Source organism: Chelonoidis abingdonii, chromosome 7, assembly GCF_003597395.2.
Source record: "Chelonoidis abingdonii isolate Lonesome George chromosome 7, CheloAbing_2.0, whole genome shotgun sequence".
Taxonomy (NCBI): domain Eukaryota; kingdom Metazoa; phylum Chordata; order Testudines; family Testudinidae; genus Chelonoidis; species Chelonoidis abingdonii.
The window spans coordinates 26,011,800-26,032,644 of record NC_133775.1 but is presented as its reverse complement, the minus strand read 5'-3'; the positions used below and the strand labels follow the sequence as shown (position 1 = coordinate 26,032,644).

General features: G+C 36.8%; 1 protein-coding gene across 16 annotated transcripts in view; it reads left to right on the top strand.

The window, feature by feature from the left end:
* FUBP1 (far upstream element binding protein 1) overlaps positions 1-20,845 on the top strand; it is a 63,202-nt gene that overhangs the window by 15,848 nt on the left and 26,509 nt on the right. For 4 of the 16 annotated variants that reach the window (XM_032802496.2, XM_032802494.2, XM_075067738.1 and 1 more), the window contains 5 exons: positions 3,800-3,928; positions 4,896-4,970; positions 13,948-14,090; positions 16,576-16,622; positions 17,508-19,108. In XM_032802496.2, coding sequence (XP_032658387.1) covers positions 3,800-3,928; positions 4,896-4,970; positions 13,948-14,090; positions 16,576-16,622; positions 17,508-17,538 — 425 coding nt within the window. In that variant the 3' untranslated portion in view covers positions 17,539-19,108. Of the gene's footprint in view, positions 1-3,799; positions 3,929-4,895; positions 4,971-13,803; positions 13,864-13,947; positions 14,091-14,438; positions 15,063-16,575; positions 16,623-17,507; positions 19,109-20,845 lie in introns of those variants that run through there. The other 12 variants (XM_032802495.2, XM_032802488.2, XM_032802487.2 and 9 more) reach the window with 9 other exon arrangements.

The window sequence follows — 20,845 nt, the reverse complement described above, 5'->3', positions numbered from 1 at the left end:
AAAGCATAACACTTTAGGCATGCATCCCAATTTCACTTCCGTTTTCCTAGTCAGTTGGATATCAGGATTATTTATGGTGTTGAAATGAAGTTTTCTTTTCCTATTAAATTCGCCTTTTGTCTTTGTGCCCATTTTCTTCAGAGAGACCACTATATCAGATGCATTGCTCTGAGGTGTTTCGCTTCCGTGATCCTCTCCAACAAATAGATTTGGAGTTTTACATTTGACCAGTGTCCCTTCTAATTTATCAGTGAACATGGTTTCTCTCTCTATTTCTGCTGTAACTAATTTTTTTCTGAGTAAGTGGTGTTGATTCAGATGAAATTAAGCCCCTTAAATTGCTCCAAACTTTCCATTTTTCTCTTCCCTGTTTTGAGGGGTGGGTATTCAGAACTTTCAGTCCCTATTCTAATTTAATTGAAGTTGTTAAGGATCATCAGGTTCTAGGATTTCATTCTCAGTACTTAATTATTTTTTCATAATAATATTCTGAAGTCCATCTTCTTTTTAGAAATCTTCACCTGAAGAAACTTTGAAAATAACCACAGTCTCTTATTTATCGTCATTATATTGAGAAATTGATTTTTATAGGAGGCAAATATTCATGGTGTTACTCTTCCAAATGCAAACATCTTAAATGCAGTATTTTCAGTTTTGCATTGCCTTTTTTTTAACCTTGGGCACATGTTGTTTGTTTGCAGAATATTTACGTTTTGGCAGAGCATGAATATATTTTAGAGGCTCTGTTCCTACTGTCTATTGTACAAAAGATTCATCAATAATCCCAACTAGTGCTAGTTGAAAATTTTTCTCTCAAAACCATTTTTGAATGAAAATTGGATGTTTTAGGAAAGAAATTTGCTTCGGTAGAAAAAGGCCAGCTTTCAGTTGGAAAAACCAAGCATGAGTAAACGGGAATATTTTTCAGTTTTGGCTGCAAATTGAAAAACTTACAATTTGAAATGCTGTTTTATGGGAGTGTCAAGCTACATCTACACTAGAAGTGCTGCAGCATTGCAGCTGGACTGATGCAGCTGTGCTGCTGCAGTGCTTCTGGTGATAATGCTCTTAGCCGACGGGAGAGCTCTCCTGTTGGCCTAATTTCTCCACCTCCCACGAAGGGCAGTTGGCAAGAGAAGTTCTTCTGCCAACATAGCACTGTCTGAACTCGTGCTAAGGTTGGGGGGGGGGGGGGTGGATTATTCATACCCGAGTGACGTAAGTTTTACTGAAGTAAGTTCTAGTGTAGACACGGTAATAGTTTATCTCGTTCCTTTTCTGGACTATAGATCCTGGGGTACACTACAGCTGGGGACACCTATGATGTGTGGATCAACAGGAGGGAGACTGTGGTGCAGATATGGGATATATAGTCTAACCAGGAGCCTGGGCTGTAGATAATAGGGGCATGAGGCACCCAAACCTTAAATACCATTAGTCACTACAGCATTTTCAAATTGAAATTTTGTTTTAAACCAAAAAAAAGAGGGGGAGGGGGCCCTTCAGTTATTCACCAGACATCAGCATTTTTGGCGGGGCAGTCAATTTCTGACCAGTTCTAGTCTTGACACAGCAGTTCTAATGATGGAGAACTTTTGGCCATCTCTACTGTGAGCAGTTCTTTTTGTTCATTTTACTGGTCTTTCAGTCAAGCATCTTCAAATTCTAGTTTTCTGACATATGTAACAGCACTGGAGATGCAGATGTAGTAATGCATATAAAATGTGCCCATCTTCAGTTCTTTAAAGCAGAGCTATTCAAAGTAACTTTTCTCTGACAGTTTCCTTTGATGGGGCTAGAGTTCATTTCATCCTTTTTCTGTTACACACTAGAGAGCACTGTAATCAGTTTACAGCTATGGATAGCCCAATTCAGACATTCAGTAAATTAATTTGTGAACTGCGTGGGAGTGCGGAAGCAAAAGAATGACAAACTTTGAACTTGGTGTTTGTAGTCTCTCAGTAAACATTCATTGTTCAGTCAAGGAGTGACTCAAATTACAGTTAAGGTTGGCATTAGGATGGTACAGGTGTTAGCTTGGTACTGTCATAGAGATCATAGAATCAAACTGAAATATTGTAATTGATTAACTGAACTATAGTATCAGTGTTTTAGAATAAGTAGGAATCAATGGACCAGATCCTGTCCCTTGTTTTGCTCTGTTCTGTAGCCACAAAGTGAACTTACTGGCTACACAAGAATTTTCCTAGAGCTGGGATAGGGCTGGCATGGCATAGCTTCTACACTACCCCCTTTCAGCAACCCTTTCCCTTTCACCACACCTTCCAAAAAAAAGTTAAATCTCTCTTAAGTTGTTCCTTGGGACCAGCCAAAAGTCTTAAATGTTCTCCTTGAGATCTGACCCAGTGTTTTAAAATACTTAACTTCAAAATGCTTACATTTAGAACATATTGTTTTAGTGTTGTGTGCATTTTCAGTTTTTGGCTTTCATTTTCTTGTAGTAATATTTCATTGTTTTCTGTTTCTTTTCTAGGTTCTCTTTTCTCCTCTGCTCTATCCCATTAATTCTCTCCAGAGCACCTATTTAATTCTCTCCATTTGTTCAGTTTGTGTTGCTCCCTGACTGTTTTTGTCTGTAGTGCAGTTTCAATCATCCTTTTCCCATATGCTTTGCTCTGTCTTGAGAATCCCAGTTGTAGTTTTTCTTGCCTCCAACTCTGTTGATCAACCATCCATGTTCATATACAGGTATCCATAAGCTTCAAGAACACACATCACACTTTCTGCTGAGCCACATGAAGTTTACCAGTCCCTGATTTGCCTGAAACCTTCTTTTTGTAAACTGGTTTTGTAATTATCTTCATGTTGTTCAGCAGAAAGAGTGAATTGTTCCTAAAAGGTGAATGTGGATAAATGGGAGAACCAAAGGGATTGGAAGCAAAGACATTTGAGATTCTAGTTATAATTAAAAATGGATGGAAGGGAAGGAGATGATGAGATATCTAGAAGTGTAACACTAGTTACATGGTTTATACTTTTTAACAGCTTAAACTGTAAAATTGCCCGATATTCATAGTTATGCAAGGATGAGCATTCAGGATCTTGGTACACTTGTTGCATATTCCAAATGATTAACACTGTCATTAATTTTTAACAGGGAAAACAGGTTAATTGCAAACCTATGCCAAATCTTACTTAAAAGAATGAAACTCTACTGCTAAAACCATCTCACTATATCCATACTTACCCCAAAATGATGCTGTTAGTGTGAGGTTACATTGGGAAAACTTTTGTTGAAATTCAGAATTACGTTAGTTGAACAAAACAAAAAATGTCCATGTTACAGAGCTATGGACATTTTAAATTTAAAAAAAAAAAAAAAATCTTTGAATTCCCGGACCACACCTCTAACAATGTACATTTTATAATTAGGCTTCTAAAACACCCATAAGTCAGCAATATTGTACAAAAGTACACTTTGCAGCACATATGTAATTTACTATACTAACACACAAACAACCACCCATGACAGATTGTGTGCTGTAATAAGAAAACATGACAACAAAGCTGACTTGGTTAATATGGTAACCTTAGCTCAGAAATTTTTTCATAACTTCCATTTTTAATGTATTTGTGTTAATATAACCAAATTCAGTTGATCTTAATGGGTTAAATTGAATTTACAATATACATATAGCTGTGTTTTAAATATTAAGTATTTTATTAAGATTTCTCAGAAGAAAAATTAGGAATGCCAGAAAAAGACTTGATCTGTAAGAATTTTTTACAAAGCCTACTGCTTACACAATATATTACAAGTGATTGGTTTATTTCTTAGGTAAACCAGGAACAGATCCCAATTCAGCAGCATGGGCAGCATATTATGCTCACTACTACCAGCAGCAAGCACAGCCGCCCCCTGCAGCCCCTCCTGGTGGACCACCTACAACCCAAACTAATGGACAAGGTACACAGATCAATCTGTTACAAGTAAAAACTGCTCATTGCTGAAGGAAAATAGTAGCCCACCTAGACTTTTATATTGTTACTGTTGGTTGGGTTCTCCCATACAAGGGCTAATTTATTGCATATTAGCCTATTGTGTTCGAAAATCCTTACTTCTAGTGCCAAGCTATAAACTTACAGCTTTTCTTCAGGTTCATGAGTGTTAGGAATAGTGTTTAAAATAGTGGTTCGCAACCAGGGGTACGTGTATGCAGAGGTCTTGTGGGGGATACATCAACTCATTTAGATATTTGTCTAGTTTTACAACTGGCTACGTAAAAAGCACTAGTGAAGTCAGTAGAAACTAAAATTTCATACAGATAAAATGAGAAAGTAAGCACTTTTTCCGTAGTAGTATGCTGTGACACTTGTGTATTTTTGTCTGATTTTTGTAAAGCAAGTAGATTTTTAAATTTACAGGTGGAAACTCAATTGATATGTCTGGTTTAAACCAATAGGAGAGTCCAAACACAGTCATACTAGTTTAACTGAATCAGTATAAAATCACACCGTAATTTATATCTGTACAACTTCGTGTGTGCACCTGGTCTAAAATATTTTAGACTGCACGTGGCATTTGCACAGCATGTGAGCGTTTAAATTTCTCAAGAATGCAAAAAATCTGTAAGTATTAAGTTTTGATATTAATAACAATATCTATAATAACTAATAAGTATTAATTGTGTACAGTTTTAGCATTGGCTAGTAAATAAGCTTATTTTTATAGTGTGTTGTAGCAGGTTAATTGCATTCATATGTAAATATTTAAGCCATTTTTTGTTTCAGATTAATTGCATTCATATGTAAATATTTAAGCCATTTTTTGTTTCAGATTAATAGCTGGATGCTTGGAAATGTTGGTATACAACAATTTTGTTTAAATATAACTTAATTCATGCATTATTTTATTTTTACTTTCTGTAAATCAGGAGAACAACCTAATCCAGCACCAGCAGGGCAGGTTGATTACACCAAAGCTTGGGAAGAGTACTACAAAAAAATGGGTATGTTCATTTTTGGTTTGTTAAAAAAGTAGATCTTTTGTAAGGGGAAAATGGTGTTCAGATTTGATTTGGCAGAGTTTTAGCAATAAAAATATAACTGTTTAATACCACAGTCAATTGGCGTAGGTTCTTCTATTGTAGTAATTGAGCACGTTGTGCCAGGAAATCTGACTGTAATGAAAATAAAATTTTAACATATCTTTTCATTGTGCTAGTGATCAGCAATGGGCAGTGTTCCACATTTGGGGAGGGAAAGTATATATTTCTTCTTAAATTCTTTTAATCCCTAACTGGCATTGAGGAACAGATGTAGAAGTGTGTTTGGTTTTTGTTTTTTTTTTAACCAAGCAAACATGATTTCCAAGAAACTACACTGTGTAATATATGAGAGACCCTGTATTTAATTGTTGAGTGGAAAAGTAGCATTATTTTTTAATCTTTTTCAACTTAAATACATATTTTTAAAAATCTTTCAATATTTGGAGTTCATTCTTTCTTTTTTGTTGCCTTTGGGAATCTGGAAATTCGAGGTGCGTTTTATAAAGCTGTTGTATATCTTCCTGGTTTGGAAGTTCATCTGTTTAACATTTGCTCTTAGATGACCACTTATGTCTTTTTATTTTTATTATTGTCTTTTGTTTACTCTAGCTTTTTATAATAAAGCTTGCTACAGATGAATGCCATTTCTGTAGGTTTTATATGGCATGTCATTTTTAAAATCTGTTAGGTGTTCAACAGCTAAGTGCTATAAACTAAATCATAAAGATAGTGCTTGTTCTTCACTTTGACTAGCTTTTTAAAAAAATAAAGTGAAACTTGTGTTTCTTTGAAGGGATATGTGTTTCGCATTACTGTTTAGTTGTCAGTCATTTCCTTATTTTTCCTTCCTTGAATAAGGAAGGAATATTTGGCACTGATGTGTCAGACCTGCCAGTAGGCGCTAATTCACTTTTCTGGGTCATGACCTCTTCTCCCATTTTGAACATAATCTCATTCGTGGGGCTTAGCCTTATTCTTAAGCATACTCCAGAATTTCGGCCTCTGGCCATGCAAATAATAGCAGCTTTAATTTCTCACTTTTTCCATTACCATACTTGTGTTTTAAAAAAGCAGACTTTGGAATAGCAGTGAGCAGTATTTCTCTTCTTTTCAGTCTTCATCCAGGGGCAGTTTTTAGGGGCATCGTGCTCCAAATTAAATCATCCATCAGGCTCCTTTACTTCTATTTCTTTTCCTGAGCATGATAATCATGACCAAATGGAGCAGATGAAACATTTAAGAGGCCTTCCATCTCAGGAGGGGAAGTTCTCTCATAATTCTCCCAGCCTAAAAACACTCTGCCAAAACTCCGTTCAGATTCTTAAGGTTTGTTGGCCTTTTCCATTCTTTCCCTTAACAGCTCAGACTTCTCTTCAAGGGTGAGTCAGTCCTGTTGAGATCCTGTTTAATGCCTGTGAATCTGCAGTCAGGTCAATCCTTGCTGTTCATGGATTTTTCCCATTAACTCCCTCCCCATTGGTCCAGTCCTTGCCTAAGGCAACAAACTCTAGAATCTCTTTTCACATTCTTAAAGGGATAATTGCAGTCCTTCAAAAGGTAAGGCAAAAAAATTCCAAAAGGGCAGAATAAATTGGAATTCAGTAGTTGGGAAGCATTCTAGATCCTTATCTTTCCCCTCCAGCTCCAGCTGTAGTTAATCTCATGAAAGAGGTACTCTTGACTTTAAACCTTCATAAGCCTGAGCCAGAGAACCAGAGGAGGTCATTTCTCCACAGACGTGTTCAAGGTAAAGGGGAAGGAAGGTGATTTCCCGATCGAGATCCATCCAAAATGGAGGATGAACAATTTATATCCAAGGGCAAATATTATTCAGTATTAAGTCAGAATTTGCAGTTCCCTTTCTCTTTCTTCAAAGAGGTTGTAAAGGAGGAATGGGAGATCTCTGACATAGGGAAGAGATTGTCAGCAAAACATTATGCTCTGTAAGCTTTCAAAACCCCAAATGCTCCCTCCTCGATAGTTGCAGTTGTACCATCCCTTGTAAACAATATGGTAATTCCTGGCAGGAAGATAGAAGCCACCTTTCATAGGGACTGGGAAGCTTCATCAGTAGTACTGGGAGCTACTCTGGTAATTACATGTTTCACAAGAGCAAATGCTTGCCGCTGCTCCTCAGAACCATAAGTTTTAAGTTGGTTATGAAGAAAGTTTTATTCTTAGCTATTGTATTCATAGTGATGGATCCATAGTGATGGGTGCATGATTTTCATGAGGTTAGCAGCAAGGGCCATGGCAGCAGACTCCATGGCCAAACACCCACCAACTCCATCTTAAACATGGGACTGCAGATAATTACACTGTGCAAATTCACCATCTCAAAATTCTCAAGTGGAACGCTGTTTGAGGAGAAGCTTGAAAAGCTGGTAAATGGCAGTTTGGGCAAACCAAATTACTTGCTACCCAGTCCAGCATCGTCAAAATGGACTACAAGCACATATACAATGGCAGAAGTTCTTTTCCTACAAACATCAAAGATGATACCATCTTATTTCAAGAATAAAGCTTGGACATGAAATGCCAGGGAGAAAGCCAGGTTGGGAAATGGGCACTTTCCCTCTTTTCAGTCCAAACCATCAATGTGGCTGTAAGTGAGTCTGCATCTGCCCAGGGTAGGAGGCAAGATATTGTGCTCTTCAGATTCGTGACTCTGACAGTGGGTACTAGAGAGCATAGCAAGAATACTTCGGAATTGTTTTCTCCACATTCTTCGCTCTTTCTGTCTCAAACCTTGAAGAGTGACAAACATCAGTCCATCCTGAATAACACATTTATTGCAAGTTGGGGCAATAGAGCTTATCCTTTTAAGACCAAAGATACCCATTGGTCTAGTCTATTTTCATATTAAGCAATAGATCAGGTGCAGACCAGATCATCCTAGACCTCGAAACTGAACAGGTAGCTGAAGATTAAAATACAGGACATTCTTCCAGTATAGCAGCAGAATCTCCTGCATATGACCTCATATTGCTGGACCCTGGCAGAAGCTTAACTGCCATCAGCAGTTCATCAATTTCACCTACCAAACTGCTGCTGACGGTGCAAAGTATTGCAGTTTGGGCTATCCTCTGCCTCCAGAGTTTTGTCGAAAATAATAGTGGTGATAGCAAGACTCTGGACTGTAGAAACTCATATATACTCCTTGTTAGGCAACATAGTTGTTTAGCAGTTGATAAATACAAGGAGGGCCAGTGTGTTCCTGACATAAGAAAAGCTTGACTAGATTAGGCACTGATCTAAGGCAGGGGTAGGCAACCTATGGAATGTATGCCAAAGGTGGCATGCAAGCTGATTTTCAGCGGCACTCACACTGCCTGGGTCCTGGTCACTGGTCCGGGGGTCTTTGCATTTTAATTTAATTTTAAATGAAGCTTCTTAAACATTTTTAAAACAGTGCCTACTTTACAAACAACAATATTCAGTTATATATTATAGACTTATAGAAAGAGACCTTCTAAAACAGTTAAACTGTATTACTGGCATGCGAAACCTTATTTTAGAGTGAATAAATGAAGACTTGGCACACCACTTCTGAGAGGTTGTTGACCCTTGATCTAAGGTATTACATTGTGGAGAAACACCAGTCCATCCTTATCTGCAGTTCCTAGGTCTTCTGGTCACATGAATAAATGTAAGTCTGCATGTGAGTTTCAGGAGTTCCAGAACCATTCAAACAAGATGCGGAGGACAATGTGATTTGCCCCTCTGCTTGTAGAAACAGGAAGTCCATATGATAATAGAACCTTCCCTTCAGTCAAGACGCCATCCTTTTCCATAGAGCCAGCTTCCTAGGGATGAGAAATCAGGTTGGCTGTTCTGGCAGTCAGGCAACACAATGATCATTACATATATAAATCAATGAGTGGGTGCGAAGAATCTCAAGTCTAAATGCTTAAGCGTGAATTCTCCTATTTCAGTCAAGATGATCAAAATAAAAGGACACTAAAAATAAAAATGGGCTAAGCTTTCATCAGATAAACAACCTAGAATGGGTTGAATGAAGAAGTATTCCAGCAAATATCCAAAGAGCCAAGCTACTCCCATACAGGTATATTTCCATCCAGTTGGAATGGAGAGTTAAGGGAAACAGACCAAGGTTAACTGAGGATATGTTCTGGCTCACAGAGGGCTAAATGGTTTCTTTGTGTGTTTCCAAGGCCCCCTCCCTTCCACTGTAAGGAGAAGCAATTAAAAAGATGAAGGTATGATCATTGTTAACACAGATTGGACCTACTGGGATTATCCTAATGGTCTTAATCAATTTCTCGCCAATTAGGATGCTCTGTTGCAGAGCCTGCTGCAGAATCCCAATCTTGACTACCTGAAACTGACAGCTTGTCCTAAATAGGATGGATGGGATGTTCATCTGAAGTAAAACTCTTCTGCCCTTTCATCTTCTCTGCCTACACAAAAATTTGGACAGAATTCTTTCTGATGCTTGGAGAGAGATCCTAGGAAATCAGAAACTGTAGTTCTGGATTTCTTTGGTCTGAAATCTCCCACCTGTTTCTTTTTGTCTCAGCATTAAATAGTGTTATAAGCACAGATCGAAATATTAAGCAAATAGATCAAGATTCCATAAGGTAGTACATCTATCCAAACCAGCAGTCAGACCTGTCTTCTCTTCCTGCCAATCTGTGGTCTTCATAACATATTCACTGAGACACAAGATGTAAATTCCATATATTTTCTTTATATAATCATGATTCCAGGTTGCCGTCATGTCAGCAAGAAGGGTGTCTGATCTTAGAAGGCACAAGCTTTATTATTTTTTCCACAAAGACAGTCACTTACTATTCCAGAATAATTCCCAAAATCAGTAATTACAAAGGAACTGTTTTCCATACATCAAGGGAGTTCATTCCTTAGTTTTACTCAGAGCTTCAATACCCTAAAGAGCATTGCACATTCTGGGTAAGAGACGCACTCTTATATTTTATCATTGTAGAATCTTCTGGTTCAGGATGTTATCATTTTCTGTTACCTTACGTTTCTGGGTCTGAAAATCTCTAGATTTTTCATAGTTAAACTCTGCATCAGTGGGGTTCAAAGATAAGGAGTCTTAGTGGATCAGAGCATTCAGAATGCGCTGCAGTAACATCTTGGTAGATGATAAAGCATCAGCCACCACAGACAAATCAGAAAATGTGCTAATTGGTCACACATTAACATGTTTATAAAATGCTTGACCTTAATTCCTGTTCAGAAGCATTGTTCAGAGGTCCCTAAGTAGTATACTATACTATACTAATACTTAAGGAAGGAGTTTATTGCCCACTACAGTCTAGATGTTTAACTGGTGGAGAGGTAGTTGTTAAGAATAAAAAAATTGACTGCTTTTCTGGGACTTTGCTTCCTCTCTTAGTCTGGTTTCTTTGATAAGTCTTTCATATACTTCTACAGTGGCCTCTTCAAGGTGCATGTGTGTGTATATGGGTAATATGATCTAATAAAGCATTACTGGTAAAAAGTTTTAGTATGCTAATTAGACTTTAGTGTTTTAGTACAGCTTTGGAAGGACTCATCCTGAGTGAAGGGATGTGGTGAAGCCCCAGCATTCCATTATTGCTGGGGAAATTCTGTGCCAAAAAACTAAAAATTCTGCAAACAAAATTTCCCCCAGGAATAGAGTTAGCCCCTACGACAACCCAGTTCCTGCTTCTTTGTTGTTGTCTTCTCCTCCCCTCCCCCCAGAGCCCAGCTGTGGAGCCCTTCCTGGCACTCTAACACAACAGGCACTCTCACACACCACCCCTACCCAGACACTCATACCCCATACCCCACCCTCTCCCGAGGCTAGCTGCAGGTGCACGTCTTTCTGCTCTCCCTCCTCACTCACGCCCTTAACACTCACAGACCCTGCCCTCCTAGAGCCCAGGGAAACCCTCCAGTTCCCTCTCCCTCCCCTCGGGCTTGTCTTCTGTTCGTGAGCTGGGCTCTGCCGGGTCCAACAGCTCCTACTGGTGGCCAACATCTCTACAGCCTATTTCTATGGGGGGAGAATGGAAATTCTGCCCACTCACCGTTAATTTCTGCAAAATTCTGCATTGTGTAGTGGCACAGAATTCCCCTAGGAGTAATTCCATGGAGTAAGCTTGAGCTGTCTCTGGAATTTGCAGGAAAAGTAGTCTAACTTTTCTGGACCTCTTCCACAAAGTAAGTCAGCAGATAATAAATTTTGATACTGGTTTTCATGTGAGTTTTTGCACTCCATAAAAACATATGGTTAGATACAGAAAGAATCTTCAAAACCTTCCTTTTCCAGCTGGGCTTCTGGAGATGTGAAGGGAAGAAGTTGGAAAGTACTTTGGGATATAACTTGTAAAACAGCCAGCGCTATCATGTATTTATAAAATCGGAAACCTTTGCATGGTACCAGTACACATTACTGCACATTTCAGCACCATACTTTTAACTTTTTTTCTTTGACTCATGTCTAATACAAAATCTCTAGCTATAATTGAAAGTGGGTATGTGAAAGAAAGTCACCAGAAGTATCTATTGATATTTGAGACCTTTTGACCACACTGTTGGAGGAGGGTAAATGCAAATTGCACATGACAAACTACATGACTTCAGCTCCTAAATTTCCATTTGGGTCATAACTTAAGTTTTCCTGATCAGGAACAGAAGAGATGCTTTACCATCTGTCTACACAGTTTGATCAAGAGAGAGTAGAATTTAAAATTTTCTTCTAGGATTAAGTGGCATCAACTGTGCTGGCCTTACCTCAGTAATACGACAGTGACAAAAATCACTAACCCTTAGGAAAACTTAATAGCCAAGTGTGTGTAAACTGAACACTGGCTGATTTTGCTCCAGTGTTGTGCCAGGGAGGAATCCTGGCTATCGGGAGGTGTGAATCCCTCCTTCTGGGAGCTATTAATAAGAGAGGGGTTGTGTCGGGAGGTCGAGATACGGGGATGGAAAGCGTTTGCTAGGGAGCTGTCAGGAGTCTTAGTGAGCCATGTTTAGGAATAGAAGACTGGGCTTCTGGAGATGTGAAAGGAAGAGTTGGAGAGTGCTTGAGATATAAAATTTTTTTTTTTTTTTAAGTTTATTGCGTGCGAAAAAACAGGCTACCTCATATTTACAAAATGTAGGAACTGGACCTTTGCCTGGGACCTACACATTACATTTGCAAAAGAGGATTGGAATAACAAAAGGAAAGTAGAAGGGATGTCTTTCATTCTGGTGTACTTCTTGTAAATCCTTTGTTTCTTCTTATTTTACTCTGTTTGTAGCTGATTTGTTTCCTCAGAAGATCCAGGTTTGTTTAAAATCTTTGTATGACCGCAGGGATCAGTTTGAGCTGCAGGAACTGAAGTGTTTTCTTTTTCTTTTTGCAGTTTTCTATTCTCTCTCCATATCTCCCAAAATAAAAATAAAAATAATAAAAAAAAATCTAGGAACCGTACACCCCTTATTAGCCAAGATTATAAAAATTAGGACATATCTTAATGTATCAGTATGCATATATTCCATAAAGACTTGTCTTTGGAAGATCAAGACAAGTCAGTTAATGTGTGTCCTTGGCCATCTCAACCAGCCATCCTGAGCACCTCAAACTCTACCTGAATGTATGCTAGTATTTTGTCAGTAGTCATGTGTTTCCATTATAATGGCAGCTGGCAAAAGCACCTTTGGAGTGTTGTGGCTCTTGGGATGCCCCATTGTCATGCAAAAAGTTGGTGGTAATAATAGGAGGAGTTAGGGGTTTCTAAATTCAGAGGGCTGAGGGAGGAAGAGGTTAGGGTCATCCTTGACCTTCCTTTCAAATAGTAATATTGGGTTTAGTTTTTTTTTTTTTAGTAATAACTGTTGCCTGTTGGATGGAAAAAGTAAAACTTGTGCTATTGGCATATTCCATGTACCTTGTTGCCTTCTGCTTTCAACTTTGAGCACTGTTGTGAATGAGGCAATAGTTCTTAATTATAATCAGACAATTATTGTGTATGTTGAGAATAAATTACAGAGCTTGAAATTTGGAAATGAAGAGGAAAGAGGAGGATCTTGGGGATTGTCTTCTTTTGTGGAATATATTAATAAAAATATGTGCTCTTTGATGGAGGTGCTTAGCTCTAATAGTGTTAAACAGATCTTGAGATTTATTTCTATTTGCTCAGACAGCAAATCAATTAACTTGAAATTTAATGAATTAACAGCTAGTGTGTTAGTAAATGCAGCCTGTGCAACAAGATCACTTTTTGTAATCTGACTACTTAATTCCTCTCCCTTCTTTACCTGCATTTTAACTAAAAATACTGTCAGTTATTCAATGCAAGTAAATCCAAGTGGGGATCCTTGGAAAAGAAAGTTTTTGTGTGTCCTCATGTGCCGGCTTCTTCCCCCCCAAAGTGTGCTCTGGAACACATTTCAGCAGGAATCCTTTTTATTTTTTGCTTTTAAAAGTATTAACATACAAGGTCTAAATGACAAAATTTGAGTGTTCATGTGCAAACTTCTTGACTCCTGCACGCTGCTTTCCATAATGGATGTGCTCAAATTCGGTCACATGGAAGTAGTAAAATCAGTATTGTTGATATTTAAGCATATTTGAAATGGTAGTGTCCTGGAGTTAAAAGTGGCTCTCTAATATCAACAGGAAGAATAGCATTTGTAAATTGCTTGATATTTACATGTATGCTATCTTTAATTTTTTTTTTTTTATGTGGACCTGAAATCAGCTGAGAGGCAGAATACCTCTGTCTTTGTATATATGTATAATTTTGGTGTACACGGGAGTTTTTACATTAAAATGTGGGGGGTTTTTCAGGTCAACAAGGGCAGCCACAAGATTATTCAAAGGCTTGGGAGGAATATTACAAGAAGCAAGGTAATGTTTGCTAGAAATGAGATTATTTTGAGCTTCTTTGTCTTTGTTACAGCAACAAAGTTATGTACTCCTAATTTATTTTAGGTCAAGCAGTTCCAGCTCCAGCTGGGGCACCACCAGGTCAGCCTGACTACAGTGCAGCATGGGCTGAATACTACAGACAGCAAGCAGCATATTATGCCCAGACAAGTCCACAGGGAATGCCACAGCATCCTCCAGCACCACAGGTATAAAGTTTTAATGAATTATTTTGTGTTTATAAATTTATTTATTTTTTGCGCATGTCTCCTGTTTTGTTACTGTTGGAGTGTGCATCCTTTTTTTTCCTAGCAAAATAACTCAGAATAATTAGTAAATGACTTTTATCTGGTAACTTGAGTTCTCTATCTCTTCAAAACGTTCAGTGCTTTTGATTAAAAATTTTTCTCCTCCCAGGGTTTAGAAAATCATGCAAGAAGCCACCACCATTTACATTAACCAATTTTTCTTTCTTAAAGGCTTCACTCCTGAGTTAGCTCAATTTGAAGGATTTTCTTTAACTTTTTGTGTATCTCTTATGTATCTCTTCTGCACAGGGCCAATAATAAGAAGTGGACAATACAGTATTTGCTTCATTGTGTGGGGGAAAAAACCTTTGTTAAATGTATGGATGCAGACGCCTTGATGAAGATCTTAATTTTGTTTGGTTTAAAAATAGTGTTTTTGAAAATGTACAAAATATCTATCACTACTGATAGGAGGTAATATTTCTGTGTAGAAATGAAAATTGGTTTGTTTTTAGTATATTAGTGTAGATGTACACATTCCAGCAAATGTATTTGCAATTATTATGTGGTCAATGCTTTGTGATATAAATGTACTTTTTCAATGTATACTTTCACTTTTAAAATGCCTGTTTTGTGCTTTACAATAAATAATATGAAACCTCCTGTGTCGGTAAGTTGGATATGTGGGTATTTCAAGAATTCTAGGACTTACTAGCAATGCTGAATTAAGGTATATGTACCCAAATGAGATTTTTTTTCCCCCATGAAATCTTAGAATGAGTTTAAAAACCAGTCATTGGCATGTTTTCCCCTTTGCAGAATAGTTGTAGATGGAGGATCTCTTTCATTTATTGTATTTTGCTGTCTAGCACCAGTAATCTTGATACCTTTATTTTCTTTCTATTTGATTAAAAACTGCATGTGTTTAAAAAGGTGATCTTTTGGCATACTTCCATTGCATTAACAGTGAATTTCCCTTTTTATACATGACCACTGTTTCAGACCTGTACAGCTGCTATAAGTTAATCTTTCTGTTTTTAATTTGATACTTACTTGACTGTTTCAGCATAACTATTTTAAACATTTTTCAGATTAGTTATAAAAGGTTTTTACTTTTATAATTAAATGTTCTAAGCATTCAGTTTGCAGTAGTTTATTTCAAAAATCCAGTGTAGAAAGGTGAACTTGGTTACCAGAATTGCATCTGACATTGAAACTTTATATTTTGTTTGGGGTAGGGGGAGCGGTTGACAGAGAACTTCTTTCAGTACAGATAAGTTCTGTTGTGTAAAAATGCTCAAGACCAGTTGTTGAATCAAATTATTTGATATACTTTTTTTGTTACATTACTGCTCATACTGAAAATCTGATATTCTGTTGAAATTCATTGTTTGCTGTTTGCATATTTATTGGCTCTTTGCATATATTAGACTACATGCAATACAGTCTGTCTTGCCATTGTCTGTTGAAGTGCAGGTTTGATCCAGCCAGTATAGAACTAGCTCTATAGGGGTGAGGAGGACTGTGCTGTGTATCATCCTTGATTGTTCCTTCAAGGAGCATTGCACTGTAAGTACATCAGAATGACAAATTGATGAACTGCAACAGTATCGTTTGTCAATGTTCCACATAATGCAAATGCCATACTTGTGTGAATATTATGTTGGAATACAGTGCTAATATCTTAGGAAATCATAACTGCTTCTTAATTCAGAAACATAGGTGTGCATATATATATATGTGAGCTTTATGGGTAAGTATTCTTGAAATGTTTAGCAATAGCTAAAGAAAATTTTGTGTTATCTAAGTAATACAACATTTTTCACTAGGGCTCCTGAGACAAAGGTTGTATTATTTAGTTTATGAAAATATGCATATCTTGTTAATATGAAAGTGATTGGAACTGCTTGACAGACAGAAGTTGTTTTGTCTTAAGTTAGTTTGCAGACATGTAGTGATGCAGGTATATGTTAAACCATTTTATAAGCCTGTATTAGCCCTATCTTTTTGGAGCACCATTTGTTGCTTTGAGAATACATTTTTTAAGGTGGCTGCATAGAGAAGTAAAACTTTTAAGGCTTGAAATTTGAAGTAGTTTTATTATGCAGATAATTAGCAATGTATTTTATTGTGTTTTGTAGAACCTGGAGGGAACTACCTTACCCCTTTTTAGATTAGGAATTTTAGTAGTAGTTTGAAACAAACTGCTAGGAAGATATTGCAATCTTTAGGGTAGGATATGAAGTTTAATAGTTAAAATATTTTGCATGATACTTTTGTAGATGACCTTATAGTAGAATGGTGCATTTTATTACTAATTAAATTGAACAAAATTAAATTCACTGGATTCTGTATCATTCACAAAATGGAGGCTGTTGATTTTGATTCATTTTAAGGTATAAAATCTTTATTAATTGCAAACAGTGCAATTATTTATACTTCACAGTGCCTTCCCAGACCTTCCACCTTAGGTTCTGCTGCAAAAAGCAACAGGTAAGCACAACCTAAGGAAGTATATAAATACATATTTCAGTACATTAATGTTGTCCCTGTGAGATTTTTGTGGTTGTGTATTCAAAAGCAATCTGCTGATTTCCCCAAATGCATTCTGTTACTCATGGTTCCATTTCAGTGGAAAGTCTCTCAGTTGTTTAAACAACCGTTCACATTTCTGGGTAAATATGTATCTTTATTTTTTTAGAAAAGACGAGTGGATTGCTGCAATAATTAAACTTGATCTGAATAAGTCATTTTTTGTTACTTTTTCCTCAAATAGCTGAATTGTAACAATTTAACAAAGGAAAACAAAACTTTTTCCCCCTCCCCCAAGATACAGGAAATACTTGGTTAGAAACTTCAACAGCCTTCACAAATGTTTTTATAACTGGCAGGTCATTATTCCCACCCCACCCCTAAAAGCTAAATAGAATACTGTGTGTTTCTCTTGTTACTGGAACTGATACCTTGACTTTTTAAAAAAGTTATACAACATAATATTAGTGAAATTTTTAGATAAACTAGTTTGCTTATCCATCTAATATAGTAGGAAAATTGACACAAGTTTTGCAGAATAGTATGTCTTACTAGAAAGCATGTGCACAAGTGAAATGTTAACTGTATGGCAAATAATCTTTTCATTATCTATATAGCAATCAGTATTTTCTGTTCTTTGATATTTTCACTGGATTGCTGTATACGTTTGCCAGTTTAAAATGTTTGTTTTATTCGATGGTCTGGTACAGTTTTTTAGTTAAAGCAGCATCTGATCAGTTTTTGTTTATTCAATATATAAAATGTGCTGATCCTTTTTCAAAAGTCCTGCTTATATCTATATCAAAGAAAAATATTCAAAAATACTGCCTTCATTTTCACACACAGTGCTGAAGATGCTGCAAGCACCAAATCATAGCTCATAAAATCAGGTCCTGAGATAGTTACTACCAATAAAGAGGAATCCTTTGAGTGTATGCCATTGGTGAGCCGATGAGCACGGACCATAGAAGGGGTCCATGTAGAAGGTAAAATTGGCAAAACAACAGATTTGAAATGTATCCCATACATAATGCTGTAGGGTATAATTTTTCTGTCTGATCACTTCTCATTCTTTAAAATGCTATTTGCTTGACCATAAATGTTCAATAATCTGTTTAGTTTTAAAAACTAATGTGGCTAATATTAAACTATATATTTTAATTTATATTCTTCTAAGCAGTCAAGCTTAGATATATTTACCTTCTGAAATTAATAGTTGCACTTAATTCCCTGAAGCCACTTCACTTTTGTTTACTTGTAGTTTGATATGTAACTCTCATTTATTTTTCACAAGAGAACTAGGTATGTACCCCCAGTGCGTTTTAAATCCTAAGAATTTATTGTCTGGGGTGGGATTTCAATTTCACTTCCTTAAACATGCTCCTTTTTGTTTCACTGTTACGTGAATATTTTAATAATTCAAATCTTAAACTAAGTACATTTTAGGAAGTGGGAGGAAATAGAAAAGACAGACCAGTTATTTGGATTGATGATGGGATGTGAAAGTCATAATGGCTTCAGTTTAGTGTTTGTGGCATACTGATTTTCTGCTCACTTATTGCTGGACTTATTGGCATGTTTTATGCTAAGTGTAGTGTTATTATTTAAATCAGTCTTCAAACTATTTCTTTGAGAGGACAGAAGATAATTAAATCACTAGAATCTTATTTCTGAGCAAAGATTGGTTTTGTGATTTGGTAGAAAAGTAACTGAACTTTCCAAAATGGGATGTTAAATAAATGTATCTTGATTGGATAGAACCTCGCAAATGAAGTAGGATGTTGAGTACTGCAGTTTTAAAAGGGAAATAGGGGAAGTGTAATGTTTAAAAGCATTTACAGCTCACGTTCTTCAGTCTTTATACTGTAAGACACGCCATGAACTATGGCAGCTGAGAGGGTAACCTTCAGTTGGAAGTATCATAGTGTATTTTGGTGTCCAGGCAGGTTGTATTATTATTCACTGCACAGCCTCTCTTACGTGAAATATTTCATCTTCCTCCATAACAGTTTTATTGGATGCTAGAAACTGTTTCCCCCCCTCATGAAATAGCTTTTCTGTGTTTCCTTTGCATGTGGTAAATTGGCAAAATTTGGGCCATCCAGTAAGCATACAGTTGACAGGGTTCCCTCTTCCCTAGTAATACCCTATAAAACTCTCATGTATATGCACATATTTCTCTTATGCATGTGAGATGCATTTTCGTCCTGAGAAAAGTGTTCTCTACAGAAACTACCCGTGTGTAAAAAGAAGATTGGCTTTATAAGGCTACTGTGATGGGAAGTGTCTTAGGGAGATGCAGCTTGGACTTGAGGTAAATTGAATGCTTTACAAAATGTGGTTTTGAGCTTGCATTATTGACACTGTATGTAATATGGGTACACGTTAACTGTATAACATTTTTGTATGGTTTTCTCAATAAATGTAAAATGATGGATAATACAAAATGATGGTTGTCTTTTTTCCCTTCTTTCTTCCTGGCTTTATCTTGACTTTCGCATGTCACTTCAGATGGAAAATACATACATTTGTGATTATTTTCACAGTATTATATAAATTCATGCAAGAAACATTGAAATGTAGGGCTGGAAGGGACCTGGAGAGGTCATCTAGTCCTTGTCACCACCTGTAGTAGGGTCAGACCAAGTATACCTAGACTGTTGCTGACAGGTGTTGGTTTAACCTCTTCTTAAACTTCCAGTAATGGGGATTCCACACCCTCCCGTGATGATTTACTCCAGAACTTAATTATCCTTATAGTTAGAAATGTTTTCCTGATATCACCCTTGCAGCAGATTAAACTTGTCCATAAATCCATGACAAGGAGACCAGCTAATCACTGTCTCTTCTCAAAACTAAACATACCCATTTTTTAAATCTTTCCAACAAAATCATGTTGTTTTAAACCTTGGTATCATTTTTGTTGCTCTTCTCTGGAATAAGCATGATGCCCAAAACTGGGGACACTGTTCCACGTGAAGCCTCACCAGTGCTGAGAAGAGTGGGAAAAGCTGTCTTACGTACAAACACTCTAGTTAAAATACCTCAGAATATTTGCCTTTTTCGAAACTGCATCACGTTGTTGACTTGTACTGCTGAAAAGGATATGGAGGTTACAGTTGATCAGAAATTGAATACAACTGCCTGGCCCAGTTATTTGCCACTTATTTATAGATTTAGATTTTTATTTCCAGATATAGTACTTTGCACCTGACTTTATAAGTGCACTCTCCGCTCCATTATCCAAGTCATTAATGAACATATTGAATAGTATCAGACCCAAGACATACCCCTGCTGGATCCCAAACGTTTATCTAATTTGACAGCAAACCATTGATTATGCTCAGAGATATTTATCTTTCAACCAGTTGTGTATCCATTTTATAGTAATTTTATTTAGTCCACATTTCCCTAGTTTGGTTATGAGTATGTCATTGGGGACTGTCAAAAGCCTTACTGAAATTAAGATGTCACATTACTGCTTCTCCCTTTATCCACTGGGCCAGAAACCCTGTCAGAGAAGGAAGTAGATTGGTTTGGCATGATGTGTTCTTGACAAATCCCTGTTGGGTATTACTTATCACCCTATTATCCTGTAGGTGCTTACAAACCGATTGTTTAATAATTTTGTGAAGAAACACTACCTACATGAAATGAAGCAAGATATATTTGACAATTTATCTTCTAATTGTAATATTCAGAAGACTGTCACGCAACTGATCAGCAAAATAATTGTCAGGATATATCTAATTGTAATGTTCATTGAGAACCGAAAAAGTTTCAAAAATATGCAGCTAGTACAAAAACACAAATGGAACCAAGAACCAGAATATATAACTTAAAATAAAACCTCAAACAATCATTGTTTTATTTTTTCCATAAGAATTCATTTGGGTACAGCCTCTAGCTTATTGTATTATGTTGAGGAATATAAGTGCAGAACCTCAGAAAAAGTTGAAGTATGTGTACTTTGTATTTAAAAAAAAAGTTCTATGAAAGTTGGATAGAATAATCTGAACAAAAATCCATTTTAAAATGCTTTGAGACACTGACAGGTACATCATTTGTCTTTGTGCATTTCCCATAAGAGAATTAACGCTTAGTTGTCTTTTCACTACAAAACCAAACATAGACTAAGATGCAGTAACAAAAATTGCAACCAGGTGAGGATGCAAGTGGAGAAA